This window comes from Cryptosporidium andersoni, assembly GCF_001865355.1.
Source record: "Cryptosporidium andersoni isolate 30847 chromosome Unknown contig_6, whole genome shotgun sequence".
Classification (NCBI taxonomy): domain Eukaryota; phylum Apicomplexa; class Conoidasida; order Eucoccidiorida; family Cryptosporidiidae; genus Cryptosporidium; species Cryptosporidium andersoni.
In genome coordinates, this window is record NW_027122788.1 from 82624 (window position 1) to 104891 (window position 22268).

The 22268-nt window shown below is 28.3% G+C and overlaps 4 protein-coding genes across 4 annotated transcripts; all 4 read right to left on the reverse strand.

The window, feature by feature from the left end:
- Positions 1-106: 106 nt before the first annotated feature.
- Positions 107-10663, reverse strand: cand_033810 (uncharacterized protein; the record flags this gene model as incomplete). Its single annotated transcript, XM_067213607.1, has 1 exon — positions 107-10663. The coding sequence occupies one exon, from the start codon at positions 10661-10663 to the stop codon at positions 107-109; it is 10557 nt and encodes a 3518-aa protein (XP_067070169.1).
- A 413-nt stretch (positions 10664-11076) lies between these two features.
- cand_033820 (uncharacterized protein) lies at positions 11077-15249 on the reverse strand (the record flags this gene model as incomplete). The annotated part of the gene is made up of 1 exon (XM_067213608.1): positions 11077-15249. One exon carries the CDS (start codon positions 15247-15249, stop codon positions 11077-11079), a length of 4173 nt encoding a protein of 1390 aa, XP_067070170.1.
- A 166-nt stretch (positions 15250-15415) lies between these two features.
- cand_033830 (uncharacterized protein) lies at positions 15416-17380 on the reverse strand (the record flags this gene model as incomplete). The annotated part of the gene is made up of 1 exon (XM_067213609.1): positions 15416-17380. One exon carries the CDS (start codon positions 17378-17380, stop codon positions 15416-15418), a length of 1965 nt encoding a protein of 654 aa, XP_067070171.1.
- Positions 17381-17699: 319 nt separating this feature from the next.
- Positions 17700-22127, reverse strand: cand_033840 (ABC transporter family protein; the record flags this gene model as incomplete). Its single annotated transcript, XM_067213610.1, has 1 exon — positions 17700-22127. The coding sequence occupies one exon, from the start codon at positions 22125-22127 to the stop codon at positions 17700-17702; it is 4428 nt and encodes a 1475-aa protein (XP_067070172.1).
- Between the last annotated feature and the right edge of the window lie 141 nt (positions 22128-22268).

Here is a 22268-nt window from a genome sequence, read left to right on the forward strand (position 1 = left end):
TTTATAGATCATTACTAGTGATTTAAGAAATTTAAGTTGATATTATTTCATTCTATGACTTCTAATTCACTTAAATTGAATTAGTAATTACAAATATCGGCGAATTCTATTGATGTAAATACGTGGACACCTTTAGGGAACACTCTCCTAATTCTATTTGGGTCCAATTAAATGCTCTTGAGAAATCACTAAGTGGATTCGATAATGTTAGTGCCAATTTGTTTGCTATTTTTGGTGTAGGACTTGTTGGAATAGAAACAAAAAAGAACTTAATAACTCCAAAACCTTCTATGTCATATTTTGGAGGAGTATCTGCTACTGCAATAACCCCTACTTTAGATGTTGGTATCATCAAGGAATCTGCTAGTGAATTAACAAATAATCTAACAAAACTTTGATACTCAAGAGAATAAATATTATTGGGGATTGGATAATTAAGTGAAATAAAACCAATTGTTGCACTATTTGGTACATCCACATTTAAATAAATTCCATATTGTTCAATAATATTTTGCAAACTATTCTGTTTAGTATTTGTACTTGTGCACGGTGAAATCTGGAGAATTTTGTCAAGTTCTGGAGAAAATTCCAAAGATAAAGTATTGAATATAATCCAATAAAAGATATTATTGAATATACTTGTAGGATTAAATATAACTTGACTTGTTAAGTCAATTGCTAATTCCCGAAGAGAATAATATATTGCAGGATATATATTAAATGTTACAAGCATATCTGCAGTTGATGTTTTAAATTTGGAAGGATTCTCAATATCAGTAATTTTAATATTTGAGGGGATTATGCTTTGTATCTGAACATCACTATATGTTCCACCCTTTAATGATATTTTTATTGCTGCCAAAAATACTTTTTGGAATTGACTAAAAGATCCAAACGAAATTTGTTGTTCGAAGTAATAATTGAAATTATTTATCAGAATTTGGGCACTTAAAGCTCCCTGATTATATATTGGATCTGACTTGTGTGTTTGTATATATTTTAAAGGAGAATATGCATCTGATTGCTGAATAAAAAGCATATTTGGATTAGGTTTATATCCCTTAGGTAGAAAGTAGACAAATGGAGATAAATTTGAATCATATATTAATGAACATAATGAAAATGGATCCGTGCCAGTATTAGGATCATTCATATTTAGAAATATCGAATCTTTGTCAAATCCAATACTCCATATTATAGTACTATTAATAGATATAATTTCATTATATGGATAAAAAGAAGAACATGTCTGATTATTTATTAAATTTACCATATTAACTCTACTTTCATAAAATAAAAATGCAATTGTGTCATATAAACCATTATTTAATGCAAAGGCACCTAATAAGTCTTTTCCAGAATAAATCATACCATAGTTGCTTATAGAGAAGTTTGAGTCAACTATAGTAGTATTTATTGTCCAAAGCATTTTTGATTTTGGATATTGACATAATCCTTTTACTGACTGTGAAACTACTGATGATTCAGGTATATCGCAATAAGGGGTGATACTACCATATAAATAACCATCAAGCAATACATATGGGAATCCAGTATAGTTATTAACTGAGAAATTAACACTTGTAACTGATGAATATATTTTGTTAAAAGTAACCTTTTTAATTAAAACTTCCGGCATATTGTTAAAATCTGGATATTGAATTAATGCAAAACCACTATAATCTAGAATATATAGAATACTATCACTATTTACTAAAGTTATTGTCATTATATCACCAATATCATATATAGTTCCATTTGAGTATTGTGAAATATAACTATAATCATCTATTACTAACTTAATATTTGTAGGAGTTAATAATATAGAGGCGACATTTGTGTCATTGTCCTCCAAATAAATACTCGCCAATATTACTTCCAGAGATATAAAACTGTCAATATTTTTATTAGAAATTAATTGTCTATCTGTATATTCATCTTTCAATTTAAAAGATAATGTTACTGCAATTCCTTTTTTCCAAGATGCACTGGGATTGCTATTTACAAAGTATCCATATTTACCTACACAAACTGAATTTTGCTGTAATAAACAGCCACCATCAGGTTCTGATCTATTTGAAACCTCTTGAGTAGTAGTGGTAGTTGTGGTAATTGTAGTTGCAGTTGTAGTTATTGTAGTTGTAGTAGTTACTAAAATTGATGGAATATTTATATTATTTGTCAACTGCCATATATTAAAAGAATTATTAACTGAATTTCCACAGCAAGGTACAATTTTATTAAAGGATACACCAGTAGCATCTAAATGTAGTAAATATTGCTGATTACCATCAACTGTTATATAATAATTATTAGAAATTTCATCTAGTATTACCCAAAATGTAAAATATCCATTAGGATAAGTGGAACAATATGGCCCACATTGTGGAGATCCAGCTATTTTATACTGACCATTTATTAAGTTGGAAAATATTACCTCATCATCTTTTAATATAAGTGACAAGACTTTGTTATTTCCTTCATCTAAAAAAATATATTCATAGTTGAACTGGAGAGTGTCTGATATTGAACTGGGGATTCCAGTAGATATCATTATAAATAATCCCCAGCCTGGCTTAAAAGATATACCATTTGGTTGAAGTATTACAGATGTTCCATTGCAGCTCTCAAACATATACAAATTACACTCATTAATACCATTCATAACTTTCGGTGGCTGAGATGGATTTATTTCAGTTCTTGTATTATTTTTATTCTTATTAAACTGGTTTGTAGTTCTATTATAGTGGTACCCTTTTATTGCATCCACTACATTCCCATCTTCCAATATCTCATGTATACCAACTGGGAAAAAAGAACGGGAGGTATTATATACTGACTTTGTATCATATGACCTACTGCTAGAATTATACTGTGGGCTGTACCAACCATTTCCAGTTTCTGTAGTGGGTTGGAATCCACCATTTTTAAACCCTCGTCTATATTGAACAAATTTAGATACTGAAGGAGCAAAGCCTTTAGGAGATATAACAGAAAATGGACCCATTTCGGAAGTTTTATATGGTATTGCACATACTGTCATTTGGGTATCTTTATCCTGTCTAAATACCCCAAGATATAACAAATTATTAGAGTCAATACCTAATGTCCAAATTATTTTCGTACCATTTATCAAGGTTTGCCCATTTGGATAAGGACCACTACATGAAATATTATTAATTAAATCTTGTAATGCCAATCTATTATTAAATATGTAAATAACTAAAGAATCTCTAACTGAATTTGAAACAGTATAAGCCATATACAGATCAGGAAGTTCAAACATTGATCTCCAAGTTCCATTATTTATAAATGTATCATATACAAAAGTATCAATTTTCCAAAACATTCCATCTTGTATATATGGACAAAGATTTAATACTGCTTGAGCACTGCATTGAAGCTCATTAGGTTTACAGAGTGATTCAAAACTACAAGTGCTGTAGCCTTGAAATAAAATTTCATCTGGTGAATAAAAATTATTTGAAATAGAATAGTTTGACAATAGATGTTGGTGTTCACTTAATGGATATACATAAGAAAATGAATAGTTATTACTATTTAACAGGAGTGGAATGTTAATTAGGGACTGATATTTGCTATTTAAAATATATAATCCTTCAGTATTCCAGGCAATTCCCAATCTTTTATTCATATTTTTAAATATTAAAGATCCATTTGTCCAAAAAGATGTATAAACTTCATTATTAGCATTTAGGTTAAGATAAAGTGAAGTTTGATTAAAGTGTAAATCAAAAATTTTGTTTTTATACCTTAAGAATGTAAAACCAGAATGTAAGTAGTAGTTATCTGCCACTATAGAACTTGAAGAATTAGGAATAGTAAAGTTTATCCATAGAATATCACCCTGATTAAAATAAGGTTCAATAGTCAGATTATAACCACAACAAGGAGTAGTACTATTACTCATTAAAATACAATTGTCTTTAATATCCTTATACCATGGAGTTGCAGTCGTTGTTGTTGCAACTACATTTGGAATGGTTACTTGATTTACAAATTGCCAAATATTGAAGGTATCTTGACTGCAGCATCCATCAATCTGCACAAATGAATTCTGTTCAGTAGCTTCAAAATTTAGCAAGTACTCTTTATTGTAATTTATTGAAATAAAATATAAATTCGATACAGAATCATAATCAAGCCAAAATGAAAAGAAGCCACCTGGATATGTGGAACAATAAGGACCACATTGTGGTGCTACTGTAGTTTTTATAGTCCCATTTTCATCAAATAATCCAACAGTAGTGTCATTAATAGCCAATTTAAATACAACTTGACCAAGTGAATTTTTAAATAAATATTGATAATTACTATATCTTTGAGGTTGGCTAGGTATACCAGTAGATATCATAGTAAATATGGTCCAATTTTTTTTTAATATTGATGATGGAACTTCAACTATAACTGATGTAGAATTGCATAGTCTGAAAAGTTGCAAGTTACATTGATTCTTACCATATAATATTGTTTTTGGGAAAAATCGATTATTAGGGTATTTACTTGATATATTACGAGTATTTCTAGAATTGAAGTTATTATTTGTTAAATTGAAATGTAGTTGATATTGACTGGAAGTCTTGTTATATATATACTCAGGTGGTATATCTGAGCTATTAATAGGAATATAAGGAATACCAACTGGTAAATATGGTGCATTAATCCCATAGGGATTTTTTGTCATATAACGTTTGGTAACTTCATTATATGTTGGATTGTATGATCCAGTAGTTAAATTTGAAGTAGGAGTATAGCCACCACTATTAAATCCAGCTCCATTTTGTGTAAATGTACTGTAGCTAAGGTATGAACTATGCGGATAAAGTTTAACAAAAGATCCTATTTTTTTCGAAAATCCGAAAGAACATACTGTATAATTTTTTGAATCTCCTATATCAGATATTCCTAAATAAATCATATCATTAGAATCAATACCAATAGTCCAAACTATCTTAGTTCCATTTGTAATATTTTGATTATTAATATAAGGACCTTCACAAACAAGATTATTTTCTAAATCTTGCATAGCCATTCTATCTTTAAAAAAATAAAATACAATTGTGTCAGAATTCCCATTATTCATTGCATATATACTTAGTAACTCTGGGTATTGAAGGTATAAAGATAAGATATTTTCAGTAGAATTATTCATGCCTGAATTCATAATCACAGATTCTATAGACCAATAGATACCCTCAAATGGTATTGGACAAGGATTTAAGAGAGCTTGTCCAGAACATGAAGTACTTTGAATACTACAAGTAGAGTCTAAAGAGCATGTATAATAACCATCTATTAAATAGCTAGTCATATTGGTTACATTGTATTGTAACATATATGAAGTAAAGAGTTTATTTTTGCTATTACCAACCCTAGTGATGTTTTGGATACTGTTAGTTATCTGATTACTAATTTTGGCAGAGACTAGAACTTGCTTATTTTCATTAATAATATGCACTAATTCATTTGTTTCATTATAAATGCTAATACCTATTATAATTGTATCTCCAGGAAATAATAACGTTTCATTTGTATAAAAAGAAGTAAATACTTCACTGGTTTTTAGATTTCGTAAAATTATTTTGGTCTTGTTGAATTTCAAACTTAAAAGAACATCATTGTCACTCCATAGTTCATAGGTTGTGGAAAATACAGTTTGGTTTTGAGAAGAGGAGCTTTGATCTGAAAAAGTGAAGTTGAGCCATACAATTGAGTTATCCAATTTTGTGTCTGATATAGTAGCATTTATTCCAATGCACCAATTATTTGGGTTTACAGAAAGATCACAAATTGTATGCATATATGATGATTTTATAATTTGATTTGATGTAATCCAATTACTTAGCAATACTTGTGGTGGAGAGATGTTTAGAGATCTTGATGAAATATGCGTTATATTTCCTATCAGAGGTACAGAAATACCTACCATTGTTCCTGGATATGAAATGTCTCTTTTCTGTATTCTTTGATTTAAACCTAAATTATTTGTTTCATTATTTGCAAGTAAACTAGCCACAATTAAGTTTTTGTAAGAACTATCGACATATATATACACCAAAAGTGTACTCTTAAAATCTATAGGATCTTCTATATTATAATTTAGGAATATTATATTATTTTGCCCACCAGTTAATGTTAAGTTAAGGCCATTGATCTCCAATTTGGCAATAGAAAACTGTGAATCCATAGAGTTTTTAATACCTAATAAGTCAATCATATATATATCTTCTGAATTATAGGTAATATTAAAAATAAATACAAAGTTATTTTCTAAAATTGTACCATCTGGAGATATTCCTACCTGAGTATCTTTCTCAATAGGGCATATATTAAACATGTATAAGTTACACATATTCCCACTAACTTGATTAATCAATTGTTTCGGGCTAATTGAAATACTACCTAAATTCACAAGAGTTCCATTAATAATTCCAGAATTTAATCCTACAGGATATAAAATGTTGAATCTTAAATTTGAAATTGAAGCAATATTTAATGAGCAAATTTCGGAAATTTTACTATTATCAAATTTAGTATACAAAGTTATTGTATCTAACCCTACAGAAAATGACCATTCAAAATATTTATTTAAACTACTAGTAGTAATTAATTGATGATTTGAGCCATATAAATTGTGGCAGGAGCTGCCATCATTCAGATACTGTAGGCTTGCGTAAGTTTTGAAGAAATAAAAAGAGAAAATATTAGAGACACCATTGTTAATATTAAAGGCATATATCAAATTTGGTAATTTAAATCTATAACCATATTCACCACTATTTATAAAAGAAAGGGTATTTGATTTTATCCTGAATGTATAAATTAATTGGTTAGGTGGAGGATAAGGACATAGTCCACTGAATGAGACCCCAATACAATTTAATGTATTGTCTAAAGAGCATAAACTATTAAAAGAACACTCAGTATACCCATGATATAAGAATGGATAAGTAATTAAATTTAAAATATGTGACTGTTGTTGCCCTTGAAATATACCCCAAGAATTATTACCTAGTATAGTTATTTTAACTATTGTATGTGATTGAGCTGAATAATCAGGAAATGATCCAAATGTCTGAGAATCCAATGAAAACCGAATAAATCCTGAGATTTTATTAATAGATACTGCTATCCAATTTAATGGGTATACAAATATATTATTAGGATAAAAATTCCAAATCTCTTCCTTAGTTAATAAATTAACAACCCCTAAGTTGGTTTCATTAAATAGTATCATAAATATTGTCATACTGTTATTTGTTTCTAATCTAATACCCCAAAAAAAAGTATTATTATTGTATACTATTTTTATATTGTTAGAGATCATAAAATAACTTGTGACTTCATAGTTCAAAGGGAGATATGCTTTATTTGAAGAATTTGAGTTGAAAGTAACTGATCTCGTTAAACAATAAGATATCACATTTGATATATTTAAAGAGCACCCGTTTTTGTAAGAAGCAAGAGAATTTGTTAGATTACCTTGTTCATATGAAGTTGGAGGTGGAACAAAACCATTGACAAAATTTATTAGTATATTGGAAATCCCTGATGAAGAGACTGATATATTCTCAATATTAAGATTACCAAGCAGTATCTTAGTGACAATATTATTACAGGATACCATATATAAATAAGGTATTTCCAATTCATCTGATTTATGGTTAGCAATTCCTATAAGGAATTCAAATATATTTTGTTTTAGGAAATCTGCAAAACATTTAGAATTACTACTATCAATTTGACCATATCCACTAATAGTACCTATTCTTTGATTAGATGAATATAATAATATAGAAGAAGTATTTGCAGCTAATATATGCAACCCAGCTATTTCAATATTTTTTGAGTTACCAAATGAAATACTAATTGATATTTCTGAATATTCAGATGGTTTAATTGTCAAGTTAAATCTTATTGCAGTATATATACTTAATGCTGTAGGTAAAGTTACACTAAAGGCTTTAACAGGTATAAATGCATTGAGTTTTGGTATTGTTGTATTATTTGGAGATGCAGAAATTGAATAATTAGATATTATATTCTTTTTATTTGGAATCATGGTTATATTTCCAATATTAGTATTAAATTCATTAGATATTGACTTAAAATAATATAAATCAGTAAGATTCTTGTTCAAGGGGATACTACAAAGAATAGAAGTGAAATTTTCAACACTTAACAATAGCTGAACTTGTGAAGATTGTATTATAAATATTCCAAGACTTAATATACTTGAGCTTAACTCAATACCTAAAGGGGCTGTATTATAACATGAATACCCATTTACAACATCATAAAGAGCTAAATAAGTATCAAATACATTAATTATATAATATATTTCTGTAATACTACCAACTATAAACATACTCCGAGTATCTGGTAATATTCCAAGCTCTGTTTGATTATTAATAGAAGGTAGGGTACCATTATATATTATTGCAAGATACTTAAAATCTGAGCATAACTGACCAACATTTGATCCAGGACATATATAAGCTCCGCTGTTACATTGATTAAAAAAGTTGCATTCTTGATATTGACTTAAAACATAAGATGAATAAGTATATTTTTTATCAGGAGAAAATACTGCACTTGAACTGTATGTAATAGATATGACGTCTTTATAACATATACTCTTTATACTATCTACTGGATACTCTTTAATTTCAGTTATATTTGCATATACTAGTCCTGAACTAGTGTCTATAGCATAGATAATATTATTATACCAAATCAAAGAAAATATAAACTTTGTAGTATATAAACTAATAAAGTTAATTAAAGGACCAGATGATGAATGACCAATTATTGAATCTGTTAATAAAACAGCAGTTTGTAATAATGAAAGTTCATATACAACTTTTCCTTTAGAAATTAAATCCCATTGACACCTTTCAAATCTTGATATATTTTCCAAATTATTAAGTGCTATAGTGATATTTTGTATTGGAGTAAATTCTTTGAATTTAAAGTCAAGTTCATTTGTTGAAGTAGCTGGAATAGTTAAGTTTACGTTTAAGGAACTGCATGAAGACATTGGGTATAAATTACATGTATCTCCATTAACCTCAGAATATTTTGGAATACTTTTACTATATTTTGTGATAATACTATTTTCATTATCACTACCTAAATATTTAACAGAAATTGGGGATTTCTCTGTATAATTCGCTATTAATGAAATCCTTGAAAAATAATACTCTAGTGATAATTCACATATTAAAAACCATTGATTATCCATCTCATATAAAACCTGTACTATATTTTTAGAAGATATACCTTGAAGCTGGATATTTAGATTTGATATTGTAATTTCTGGTACTATTGCAGTATGAACATTTCTTGTAAAGCTATCTTCAACAGCTACATAATCTTTAAATACTATTATTTGTATGGATGGAATCACTAATCGATCTGTTAAATCTATATTAATAAAAGAATCTGATGAATTGGAGATATAATAAAATTTCAATATGCATATAGTGAACGATTCGTTCACATAATATTCCTGCATATTTAACTTTATATTTATGTGTAAATTATTTTCAAATGGGAAATTCTCATTAAATCCAATGATAGTTTGAGAATCTGTAATAAAATTAGGTCTGGAAAAACCATAAATAGATGCTTTATTGAATATTGATATTGGAGTAGCAGAAAAGGGTTTAACATTAAATAATGCTGAATTACTAGGCAAATATACCTTACCAATTCCTATAAAATCCGATTTCAGATGAATATACAGAATAGTTACTCCAGTATCTGAAACTACGTATAAATTTTTATTTTGAAATATGAAATTTAACTTAAATATAAAGTACATATTTTTTAATCCTGTATTGTTGCCTAGATTTCCCCAAGTTTGCTGTTTGCAATATTCAATTCCAATAGAATCTGCAGTTATCATTACATTAAATAGCTCTAATGATAACTTAGTATCATAAAAAATATAATTAAATAAAATACCATTATTAGAATAGATATATACTGAATTGGATAAGCTAATCTGTAATCCAGTTTTATAAAGGGAATCTGGAATAGATAAAGTAATATTATTTGAGTAACATTCCAAATACAACGATAATTTACAGGATGAAACATAATTATTAAGAGATGTCTGAGTAATTATTTGTTCTGTATTTGGCTGATAAGGTCCTATATATAAGCTAAATTTAGAGTTGGTTTCTGTTTCTACACTTACAAAATCTATTTCCGATGTATAAGGAAGCATACAAATGATACCATTTGGAGTTGCAATAATCAAATATTGAGATGTATAACCATCTTCCCAGTAGTTTACATTAAATGTTAACTTATTTTGAATTGAGAAATTAATATGGTCTTTAGGATACACTCCAGAGCAATAGTAACCGTTGACAGTATTTTTTAAAACTGCATATGATGGAAACAATATAGCTTCAACGACAGAAATATTGTTGCTATTTAAAAAATTATAATTTGCAATGGAACCATCAGTACTAGATATAGACTGTAATTCTGCATCAATTTTTAGTTGTTGTGATTCTATTCTTTTTCTAGGAAAATTTGTAAATCTAAATAAAGAACTGTAGACTACACCAATATCAGAAAGTATAAATATAATATAAAATAAAAATATAACAGTCTTATTAGAAATCATCCCTAATATAAATATATCATTCAGTAATATTACCAATAAGATAAACACAAGCCAAAATTCGGATATTTCTTAACTATTAAAGTCCAATTTAACACTGCATACACATAAATTATTTTTATTCATTTGCTATTTTAGAAAATCTAATAAAATCAGGTAATAATTTTAACTTAGAAAGTGGAGAGGAATAGAAACTAATAAAGACGTACTTGTTACAATATATCAAGTAACTATTGGGGAGCGGCCATGTAATAATGCATGCAGAAATAGAACCAAAACAGTTGGTGCTTATGACTATCAGGTATTAGGGACGAAAATATGTGGCAATTATGCATGCAAAATATCAAATTTTATTTATAATTATAGTTCTATCTTACCTAAAAGGTATATATTACTAAAATAAATAGATTTAGAATTTAATATACCCGATTGTCTAATATTAAACTAGATATATCATCATAGTCATCTTCATCATCATCTATTGAGCTATACAAATCTTGATTTTCATTTCTCATTATTCTAATTTGCTTAATTACAAGTGGTGTTACTGGAGCTTCAGGAGGACCTGTTTGTTGACTATCTCCATAAGCTCTTTCTCTAAAAATCATCTCGTATTTCTTTATAAGATCCACAAACTTCTTAGCTCTTTTCTTTTTTTTTCTATGAGAAGGAGTAACACGTCTATAAATATTATAAAATCTTGATGTTATAAAAGGAATTTTTTTTAAAGCTCTCATAACCCTACTCTTTAGATTTTTGGATTTTTTCTTTTTAAAATTATTCATAATTCGCAAATCAGATTTACCAGTATTGCTATAAATACTTTGGAACCTTTTAATAGGTATTTGAGGAGCTAAATTTCCTGAAGATTCAGTTGAATCTTGAATATTCGGAATTAAATGATCATCTTCTGTCATTTGACCTCCTTTTAATAATTTAGAACTTTTTAGTTCATGTTTTTGTGGTACTCTTTTGTAAGATTTTATGTTTTCATTACTTGGACTATTTAGTTTCCTAGCCTTACTATAGATAATAGACGATTTATCTTTTATTGGTAAATTCTTCCTTTTATCACCAGCAAGTTTATTTGCGAGTCTTTTTGAGATCTTTTTAATATGCGACTTCCCTTCTGGTGTATCCATATATTCAAAAAGCTGACTCAATTGCTCTGGTTCTATAGTTTCTGAAAATTCCAAAATTCCTTTTTCATCATTGAGTGCATATTTCTGTAAAAGTTTTGTTAATAAATTATCAATTTTTTTATAACTCAGTTCATTCTTCTTAATATCCTTGATTTCCTTTTTGATTATTGAATTTATTAGTAGTTTGTTTTCAGGATTAGATAACTCCTTTCTTTCATATTTCTTTACTAAACCAAAAAATTTCTGAAAATCCCTGAAAGTCTCTTCATTAACTTTTTTTCTATTCTGAATGTTTTCATCAGATATATCATCAAATGGAGATTCATCAGTAATCTGTTCTAAATTACTTCGATGTTTTAAAGCTATATCTAAAATTTCTCCAGAAGGTTCATCACAGAGTCCAGAATTCCCAAGAGAGCAACTATCTTCTACCATAACTTGAGCAATAGACCTCTCTTTTAGAAGCTTTTTAGATATATCAGTTTTACTTTTTTCAATTGTAGCTTTATCTAATTTGCAATCTGCTATCAAAATAGATGTCTCAGTAAATCCCAAGTCACTAAGCATATCGTTGTCATTAATTAAGTCTATATTTCCCTTGTCAGTATTTAATTTTAAAGAAAACCAAATACCTCCCAGGCTAGCAGTGTCATCCACAATAAGTTTCAAGCTATTTACATTAATAAATAACGGCACTTTAGCTATAAAATATCGTTGCTCTAGCAAAGTATTAAGAGGACAATTTTTTATTGTAAGAGGTATATCAAAAGATGGACCATCAGTTTGGAATAACTTTGCTAAAAGTGGATTCGGGACTTTTTTATTAGTATTTTCAATCGGACTTTGCAATTTACTATTTAACCCTACATTTTTATTAGTATTAAGTTCTAATTCTGGAACTAGAATAGCTCTGATTATATCTCCAGGAACAAAGCCAGTAAGTCCTACAGAATTTTTTATATCTGGAATGCTATATACAAATTTTCTATATTCTTCTCCAATATCCATTGGAGAAGCTATTACGACATTCCCTTTTTCAGAAATTAATCCTCGCTCAATAGCTTTATTTTTTATAGCACTTTGAAGGGTTCCAAGGTTTGTTATTCTTTGTAAGTTTATTACTACTGGCATAGGATATTTTTTACCTTGAGGAGTTTGAAATTCAGCCTTAATTGAATATTTAGGAATTATTTTAACAATGAAGGTTAAATTTTGTTCACCCTCATCTTCTAAAGAAAATAGATGCTCAAGGATTGCATTATCTCTAACATAATTATGTGATTTTGGTTGTTGTAAGAATACATCATTTGGATCATCAGTTGAAATTAACTGTCTCTTTACAAAAGAGTCAATAAATTTCTTACAAGTCATACCTGATTTTGCCTTAACTTTTATTTTCATATACTTTTTCCCCTGTTTTTCCTCAGTAAAATCACTAGATTCATCTAAATCTTTATTAGAATCTTCCAATATCCCAATTAAATTCTGTTTATTAACCAAGAGGATTACTTTAATATCCCTACTTAATGACACATTAATAACTATATTTTTACTTGATTTAGGTGCTTCAACTAAATTTATATAAGTCGTGGGAGATGGTGAATCAGGAAATTGCAAGTATTCCATAACTTTGTCTGTTCCAAGCTGCACTTCAATTCCTTTCACTACAATCATTGAAAATATTTTGGGTTCAGAACTATATAACATATTCAAAAAATCTAAAACCGAAATTATCTCTGGAATTTTTATTGTTACTGCATTTGTAAATTTAGGATCTTCTTTTTCATCAGAATCCACTAAATGCAAAATAATATCTACACTTACAAACTTCACAGGTTTTAGCTCTAGAATAATATCTTGCGAAAAAAAAGTTGATGATATTAGTAAATTCTGACTATTTGGATTCAATAATTCCTTTTTATCATCTTCTTTTGATATAAAGTATAATGCAAAGTTTGTTTTGTGTTTTTTAGATTTCAAAGAAGCCCAAAAAATTTGAGCCTGAGCATAAAGAGAGGCTATAGTTGCTATAGCTGGATCATTCTCTATAGATAAGCTTACATTTTCCTCTGTGTACAAAAAAGTTACCAAGCTATGGATAGCAAGTTCCTTAGATGTATTTATAGGGATATTAGATACTGATTCATCAATCCATGATGGATGTTCCTTATTAAAGCTTGTACTAAACTGCTTTTTTTCAGAATCCTTGGGAGTACTCATACTTGTTTCTGAGATCAGATTCCCTTCTTCATATTTATCAGCTACTGATTCTTTATTTTTAATATTTTGTATATGTTCCAAACCTTCCAAATTTTCATCTTGCTTATATATTGATACAAAAATATGAAATGGAGAATTAGTTGTAAACTGAGCTCCTTTTGGCAGATATTCACTTAAAAAAACTCCATTATTTCTAAGAACGGTTCCTGTTTGGTCTTGAAAAGTAATAGATACTTTTTCATTATTTAGGTTTTTAATTTTTATAATAAACTCTACTAGTGTCGACAAATCTTCATTTGGAGATATAAAAAACACTTCAGGTGTCTGATTTACAAAATTAGAAAAAGATATCATAACTGGAATTTTATTAGATATTTCGGATTCAGGTGATATGTTCAAAAAATTTTCTGGTGAGTCAGGATTTGGAGTTATTTTTCCCCCTAGTTGCCTACTAGGATCGTTACTTACATATATATACAAAATTTCACCATTCCTAACACTTGCCTGGGTATCTTCCCCTTTAATCTGTATTTCGTCAAGTTTATTGACCCCGTTTTTATCTTTATTTCCAATTGACTCTATTAAATATCCAGTGTTATCTGTATATTGCTTAATAAGATTCATCAACTCTTTAAATGATAGTGGGAAATTACATGTTACTGTTACAGCACTGGGTAATTCAGATGGTGAGATAATCATATCTGAATTAATAGGTAGAAATCGAAAAATTAGAACTCCATTAGATGTATTATTAAAAGATCCTTTATCATCTGCTACATCAGCTTTGAATTCAGATTCAGTACTAGGAATCTTCTGATTAATATTAGATTCAATATCATTTCCAGAAATTAGATAATTTTTTATCTCTTCTGTAAAAGTAAAGTTTATATCAAGCTGTGATTCCTTTGGTAATAAAAAATTTCTTATAGCAAACTTTTGATAGTCGGCAGTAATTTGTTCCATATTTATATAAATATTAAAATAACTCCGGAAGTCTGATCCCAATACATTACCAAGTTCTTTATAACCATACTCAATTATAGAAGATAGTGGATCATCTAAATTAGCTTGAATTATATTAGACTCTAACCCTACTTCTGATGGATAAGTAAACTTTACATTTATTATATCCTCAGATTTACAATAAACAAACAGTAGTAGTGGAAATATTAGAAAGAGATCATAATATACCTTTTGTCTAATAATTCTGCATATTTTGTTACCCATTATTATTTCACATTGAATCTCCTTTAAAAAGTTAAAATTTCTATGTGCAGGATATATGCACACTGCACACACACACACATTTTGAGATTTGGAACTTTTATATAAATAGGGGTACTTGAAGTTTACATTAAATAAAACTATAATATAGCTACATTACTTATTGCTCTTAATTTAAAGGAGGAGGTGAATAATACTTTTTTTTAGGTTTACGATTATCCATAGATATCGCAGCGTCATCAAAATGAACTAAACGATGTCTCTCAACAGTATCTTTGCTATCTGTATCTTCTTCATTAACCTCCAAATCTCTGATGAACTTCTTTCTTTTAAACTTATGCTCAGCTTCTTTAATAGGAGGTAACCTTTTTCCTCCCAAAGCAGTATTATTTATTAGTGAAGATAATGGTCCAAATTCCATTGGAGGAATTACTTTGGTATTAGGAACTCTAAATAAGTGCTGTTCATATGCTTTTGATATCATATACCTTTCTGATTTGTTCCCTATTTCTACTAATTCATAAGGTCTAAACTTTCTCATTCTCTTTTTTTCATCCAAATTATCCCGAAATTTTCTCAATTGTAAGTCAATATCATCATTTTCCAACTCATCAAATGATAACTTAAGTAAATTTTCTTTTCTATCCGAAATAATATCTTTAATTGAAGGTTCAATATATAATTTCTTTAATCCTCTAGCATTCACATAATATGTTGGTTTATCAGTTATATATTCTGAAGGAATCTTTAATTCGGATCTACTATTTCCTATATCTTCAAAATTTCTATAAAATTTGTAAGCTTGTAAATTCTGAAGCTCATTAACTTGTTTGTAGTGTCTTATAGGAGTAGCTAATTGACCCATAGAATCATAACCACTTGGTACAATGGTTGATATCTCAGTAAAATTAGGTTTTTCATTAACAAATTTACTAGGTAATTTAAATACAACATCTAAAGGAACTAATTTTGTCGGATCCCTAATTCTCAGTTCCTCTTTCCTTATCAAACTAGGGTTTTCTGTATATGTTAACTTTTCCCTTTCGTTATTATATTGAGACTTTAACTTATTTGAATCTGTTAAATACCTTCTGACAGTCAGTGATTGAGGATTCATGTAATAAGGATAAACTTTTCTCCAGTCCAAAGGTAACAGTTGAAATTCTGGTAGACCTAATTCTTTGTCTTCCATTTCATGAAAAGAAATATTCTTCCGAGTGTTTTCATTAGCTTCGTACTCATATTCTCTATTTATAGTATCTATATTTTTGTCTAAATATCTATCATTTCCTATATTTATTATATTATTCTTATATTGTTTTTGCAGATTAAGTGATCTCAAAATATTTGACTCCTTCAAAGCTTTTTTATCTGAATCAACCCAGTCTGCATAAAATTCCTTATCTTCAACCCCGACTTTACCTTGTACTTGGAACCTCTGTGTTTGCAGTTTATCAATCAATCTATCAATAGTAATTGGTTCTCCTATTTTAGCTTTATTTGCTTTGATTTCTTCATCCAAATTTGCAAGCATTGCTTCTCCTCTTTCTCTTATATCTCTTGGAAGCATTGATCTTGTTATTTTTTTTATTGCTGGAGGGGAAATAAGAAGTCTCTCGTATTCACTTGATAACTTATGTTTTACTTTTTCTATATTAAAGTAACTTTTTGTTGTTATTCTACAAAAATCATATAGATTTTCAATTAAAGACTTATAAATATCTACCTCTAAAGGTTTTTTATATAGTTCATTTTCCCCAATAATAATTAAAAGACCATCATCCATTACAGTTGCGTTCATATGTTTTTGAGTCCCCAACTTGTTCCATTGCTCCTTTAAAAGTGTTTTAATAGAATGGAGACAGGATCTGAGCAATGCTTCTTGAGATTTCCCACCCAAAAAGTGACTAGGCCTTATTTTAGGTAAGTATTTAACTTTACTATGACTTTGCAAAGAATAACAGTAAAAAAAGTGCCATTGATCCTCAATGACCAACATCTCCTCATCTTTTTTACTTAGTGATGCATTAATAGTTAATAAAAGTAAAGATATAAATATCCATAAAATTATAAATAAGCAGAAATTCCTATTTATGGAATTTTTAGATTCTAATTTGATGTGAAAAATCCACATAATCTGGTTTATAACTTATCAACACAAATTAATAAGAACAAAAACTTAAAATTAGATCTATCGTTGACAAGTTTCTTCTCTGTATCTCTACATAAATGCCTAGACAAATTATTTGAGCTATTCTAGTAAAACAAAGTCCCTTGAATAATTTATTCTATACCCGCTATAAAGTGGTACATGTACCTCACGTATTAGATCTCAATGCTGTAGATATGACTAATTCTTTATATTCAGAGCTAGAAATTAATTCTTCCAAAGAAACTTTAAAATAATTATAAAATACATCTCTACACATTTCTTATGTTCCAGATCACTTGAATTAATTTAATTTCCTTACAATGTCATCATAACTCCGTATCTTAAGTCTTGATTCTTCAAGTTCATATAATTGATTACATTTCTTCATGACGTGAAGATCATGAGAAATAACAATAATCCCACAGTGAGAGCAGTAATTTAAGATTATATCTAATATATCAAAACCTTTTCTCATATTTAAGTGTTCAGATTCTTGACTCAAATGGTCAGCAACTTCATCTATCAAAATTAAGCTATACCTTTTAGAATATAATAAAATATGACATAGATGTAAATATTGCAATAGAGTATCTGATATTGTTAATATTTGATCATCTGAGCTAAAACCCATAAATTTTGTCATTTCATTGTCACTTGTTTGGTAGAGAGTCACCTTAAAATCTATACTTAAAGAATCATTTATAAGAAGTTTATCTAAACAACATATTCTCAACACTTCATAAATTTTTTCATCTTCATATTCATAGTAAGGATCAATAATATCTCTAATTGTAGAATTTGGCATTAGATAAACTGATTGAGGAATTACACCTATTTTACTTCTTAATATATATCTTGGTATACTATGAATAGAAATACCATTAAGTTTAATTAAACCATTACATATAGGAGTTATATTAATAATTGAGCTAAATAAAGATGATTTCCCAGATCCAGTTCTTCCAACAATTCCAACAATTTGTCCAACACCTACATACATATTGCAGTTTTCAACAATGTAAGTTGTTTTATTTAGTTCTCTGGGTATCATGTAAGTAATTGAGACATCAAGTAATGAAAGTACTATAGAACTAGAAGAAATTTGATTTAACAATAAAGGATAACAAAATCTATAAGTTGGATCTTCATATCTTTTAACTTCAGAATTATTTATATTTAGCTGCTCTTTTTTAGTAAATACCCCCAATTTATTAAGATGAGCTTTTTCCAAGTCATTATTTTTAGCATATATATATCCTCTAAGGTTATCTTCTCGAGATATCTGTAAATCAAGCTGAAGAAGCCTTTCAACACTGCACATTTCCCTCTCCATCTGTACATAATCCATTAATAAAGAAGTTGCACTTTCAGCTAAGGATAGACATCTAGCAATTCCCCAGGAAATTATTAAAGGATTAGATAATATATCTATATATTGAAAGAAGGTAGGACTAGATTTCCATTTATATTCCCTTACAAAAGACAATAATGTGGGAGCAAAATAAGGAAATATAAAGTTGAATAGTGTTATGGGAAGTATTAATAGCTGTATTCTAACATTACACCATATCTGTGATGAGTGTTGAATAAATCTAATTCTTTGAATATATTCCAACATACCCAAAGTTACATTTTCAAAATAGTTCTGATTTTTAAATATAGCAATTGTTTTAGCCCCTACCCAAGTTGAAGCCATAATTGAGCATATAGGTGAGAGAGCTACGAAATTAGTTCTTTGAATATTTCTCGCCGCAAATATTATAGGAATAATAACAAATTTTGCGATGAGAATTAATATTAAAGCAAAAATTGGTATTGCCCAAGGAGCTAAGATAGCTAGAAATATAAAATTTAATAAGAAAGATGTTAGCCCCCAAAGAACTCTTCCAATTGATCTCATTGTATGCCAATCTGTTATTATTAAATCTGTAGATAATTTATTAATTATCTGACCTAGAGGGATTCCACAAATAGTTGGGAGAGAACTATTAATTATAATTGAGTATAATAGATTATTGTGAATTGTTTGACTAGCTTGAATACATAATATAGATTCTAATGTTAGTATAGTAAAATATCCAATGAAAATAAATCCAATTATATATCTAGAATAGTTCAAAATAGATTCTAAAGATATCAGAAAATTACCCCCATGTATTTTATATCCAAACCAATTCTGAACATATCTGAAAATAAGGTTTATTGCTTTAAAACCTTTATAATTACGGGAATCTATAGTACTGGATACCCTATATGAAATAACAGTCATGGGAGCATTACCTTGAATAAGTGTTGGATTAGTTGTATTAAAACTATTTCCATTATCATCAGAATACATAGAAATTATTTCAAGAGTATAAGCTAAACCAAATTGAACAATTAAAGTACCCAGTACTAAAAGAAAAACTCCAAGGACAATAATAAATAACATTGGTTTATTAACTCCATCAAAATATCTCTTATAAGTACTTGAGCTAACAGATCCATATTCATTCATTTTCTCTAAAAGAGGAAAGGTGTCATTGGACATTATAGATTCATCTAAACTTCCATATCTAAAAAAGAATTTATCAACTGAATTTCCGGAATTATAATTATATTCTGATATAGAATTCAAGTTAGATAATTTTCTACAATAAATTGTAGGGTCTTCAATAATTCCAAATTCTGTAAATACATAATGTTTAATACTAGTAATCTTTGTTTTATTGATTTCTTGAGAACTATTAAGCACCATTCGATTAAAATATCCTATAAGATCTTGAGTTAGTATTAGTATGACACTAGCACCATTAAATACTGCATCTTTGTCAATAAAAAGACGATAAAGGATCTTTAGTGAAACTGAAAGATCTACTGATTGCAAAGTATTCTCTAAAATAATTAGTTGTGAATTATTATAATGGTATTCATTATCAAAACAGAACTTATAAATTACTCTAGCCAAACCAAGACGAGCAGCTTGACCTCCACTTAGACTTTGCCTATTATCTATAAATCTACCATCTTTCTCTATCCAGTCCTCAATATCAGTATTTAATTCACATATGGAAAGAACTTTCTCATATATAGTTTTACAAAAAGGAGAACCAAATGTTATTATAGATTTAATAGTTCCACAAGGAATCCATGGCTCACTGGGACACCAAAGCACTGAAGTATTATTTTCTAGATGTTTCAACATTACAAGAGAATTGTTGTTTAAAGCCTCATAATTATGATAACCTAAAATTACTTGCACAAAAATAGATGATGATGTAGGATAACAGTCTTCAATAAGTGAAACAGAACCACGTTCAACAGTAAACTTCTTAATATTAATATCTTGATTTGGAATCTGAATTTGAATCTTAATATCTCTTAAAAATACAGGAATATCCTGGATCAAATCTCTAGTTGTACATTTATCATAAAAAACTTCCCTATTCAACTTATTAACACAAGTACTTGAATATAAAATCTTCTTATATATTAACTCTATTCTATAGGCAGAATTCATCCCCTCTATAATAGTAGCTATTATTACAGGTAAGTCTGATAATCTCTGAGAAGCCATATCCAGTAAATAATATGTGGGAATAATTACACTAGGAGAAAAGTCTAAGGAATAAGTTAATGATACAATTAAGGCTGTTCTTAGTAAAGTGTATTGAGTAATTATATTAGTTATAGAGTATATCACTGAAGAAAATGATTGAAAAGGTATATAAGCTGATCTAATCCATATTTCAATTATTCTAGCTTTGTTTATAAGCCAATATGCTATTATTTCCCATCCTAAAAGTTTAATAGATGAAATACTATTCATTATATCATTCAGTAATGACAATCTTGTATCTCTTGATAACAAATATCTCTGCTTTAAAAAAGCTCTACATAATTCAGAAACCATAACTGAACAAGCAAGTAAAGTAATACTAAGCATGATTTTGTTAGATATTAAAGAACTACCCATAGCCTTTTTAAGTGAAAAACAAACTAAACAAAGTCTACATGGGATAATTAGTATATCTACAATTGAAACCATAAGTCTTGTTGTACAATTCATATCGATTAAAATATAATTATAAATATTAGGTATATCTTCATCAATATATTTATTATTATGCCAATTGTAATTACTTGCATAAACCCTCCCACTTGCTAAAATAGATCTATAAAGTACATGAGTGATGCTCCCTTGTAACCTAATAGTTTGACGACAAATAAAAAAACCCAATTGTGTAGATAATAAGATCATCAAAAATTGCAAACAAATTATCATTATTGCTAGAATTATGCCATAATTCACATTACTATTGTATTTAGAGCCCTTAAGATTTCCACTATATGTAACTTCTATAACCTCCAAGCTCCTCTGAAGCAAAACTGCAACCTTAATACCCAAAAATTCCAATAATAATTTTACTAAAAATATTATAAATAAAGGAACTTTCATAATATTGAATAAAGCTTGAAATAGATGTACTTTAAATTCTTTCTTATGTGGATAATTTCTATTATATTCTTTAATTATTTCTTCTTCTAACAAGTCAGCCCATTTTAATGTTGAATCCTCTTCCAATATTTTAGGAAAACTAGAAGGATACATTAATTTACCATCAGAAGCACCTTTTATGTATGGAGTTAGCCATTTTAAAGTTAGTTTACTCCAAAAGCTAACTTCTAAGGGATGCCCATAACTCTGCTTATTGTAAGTTCCAAGTAGATGGATTTCATCTAACACCATAATAACAATAAAGGAATCTAACTTAATACAACAAACTTAGTATTATGTCACTAAAATTAATTTTCTTTATTAATATGTTAATTACAAATGACCCACAATAAGACGTCACGACAAGTAGTTTCTACATTCGGCGCAAAAGAT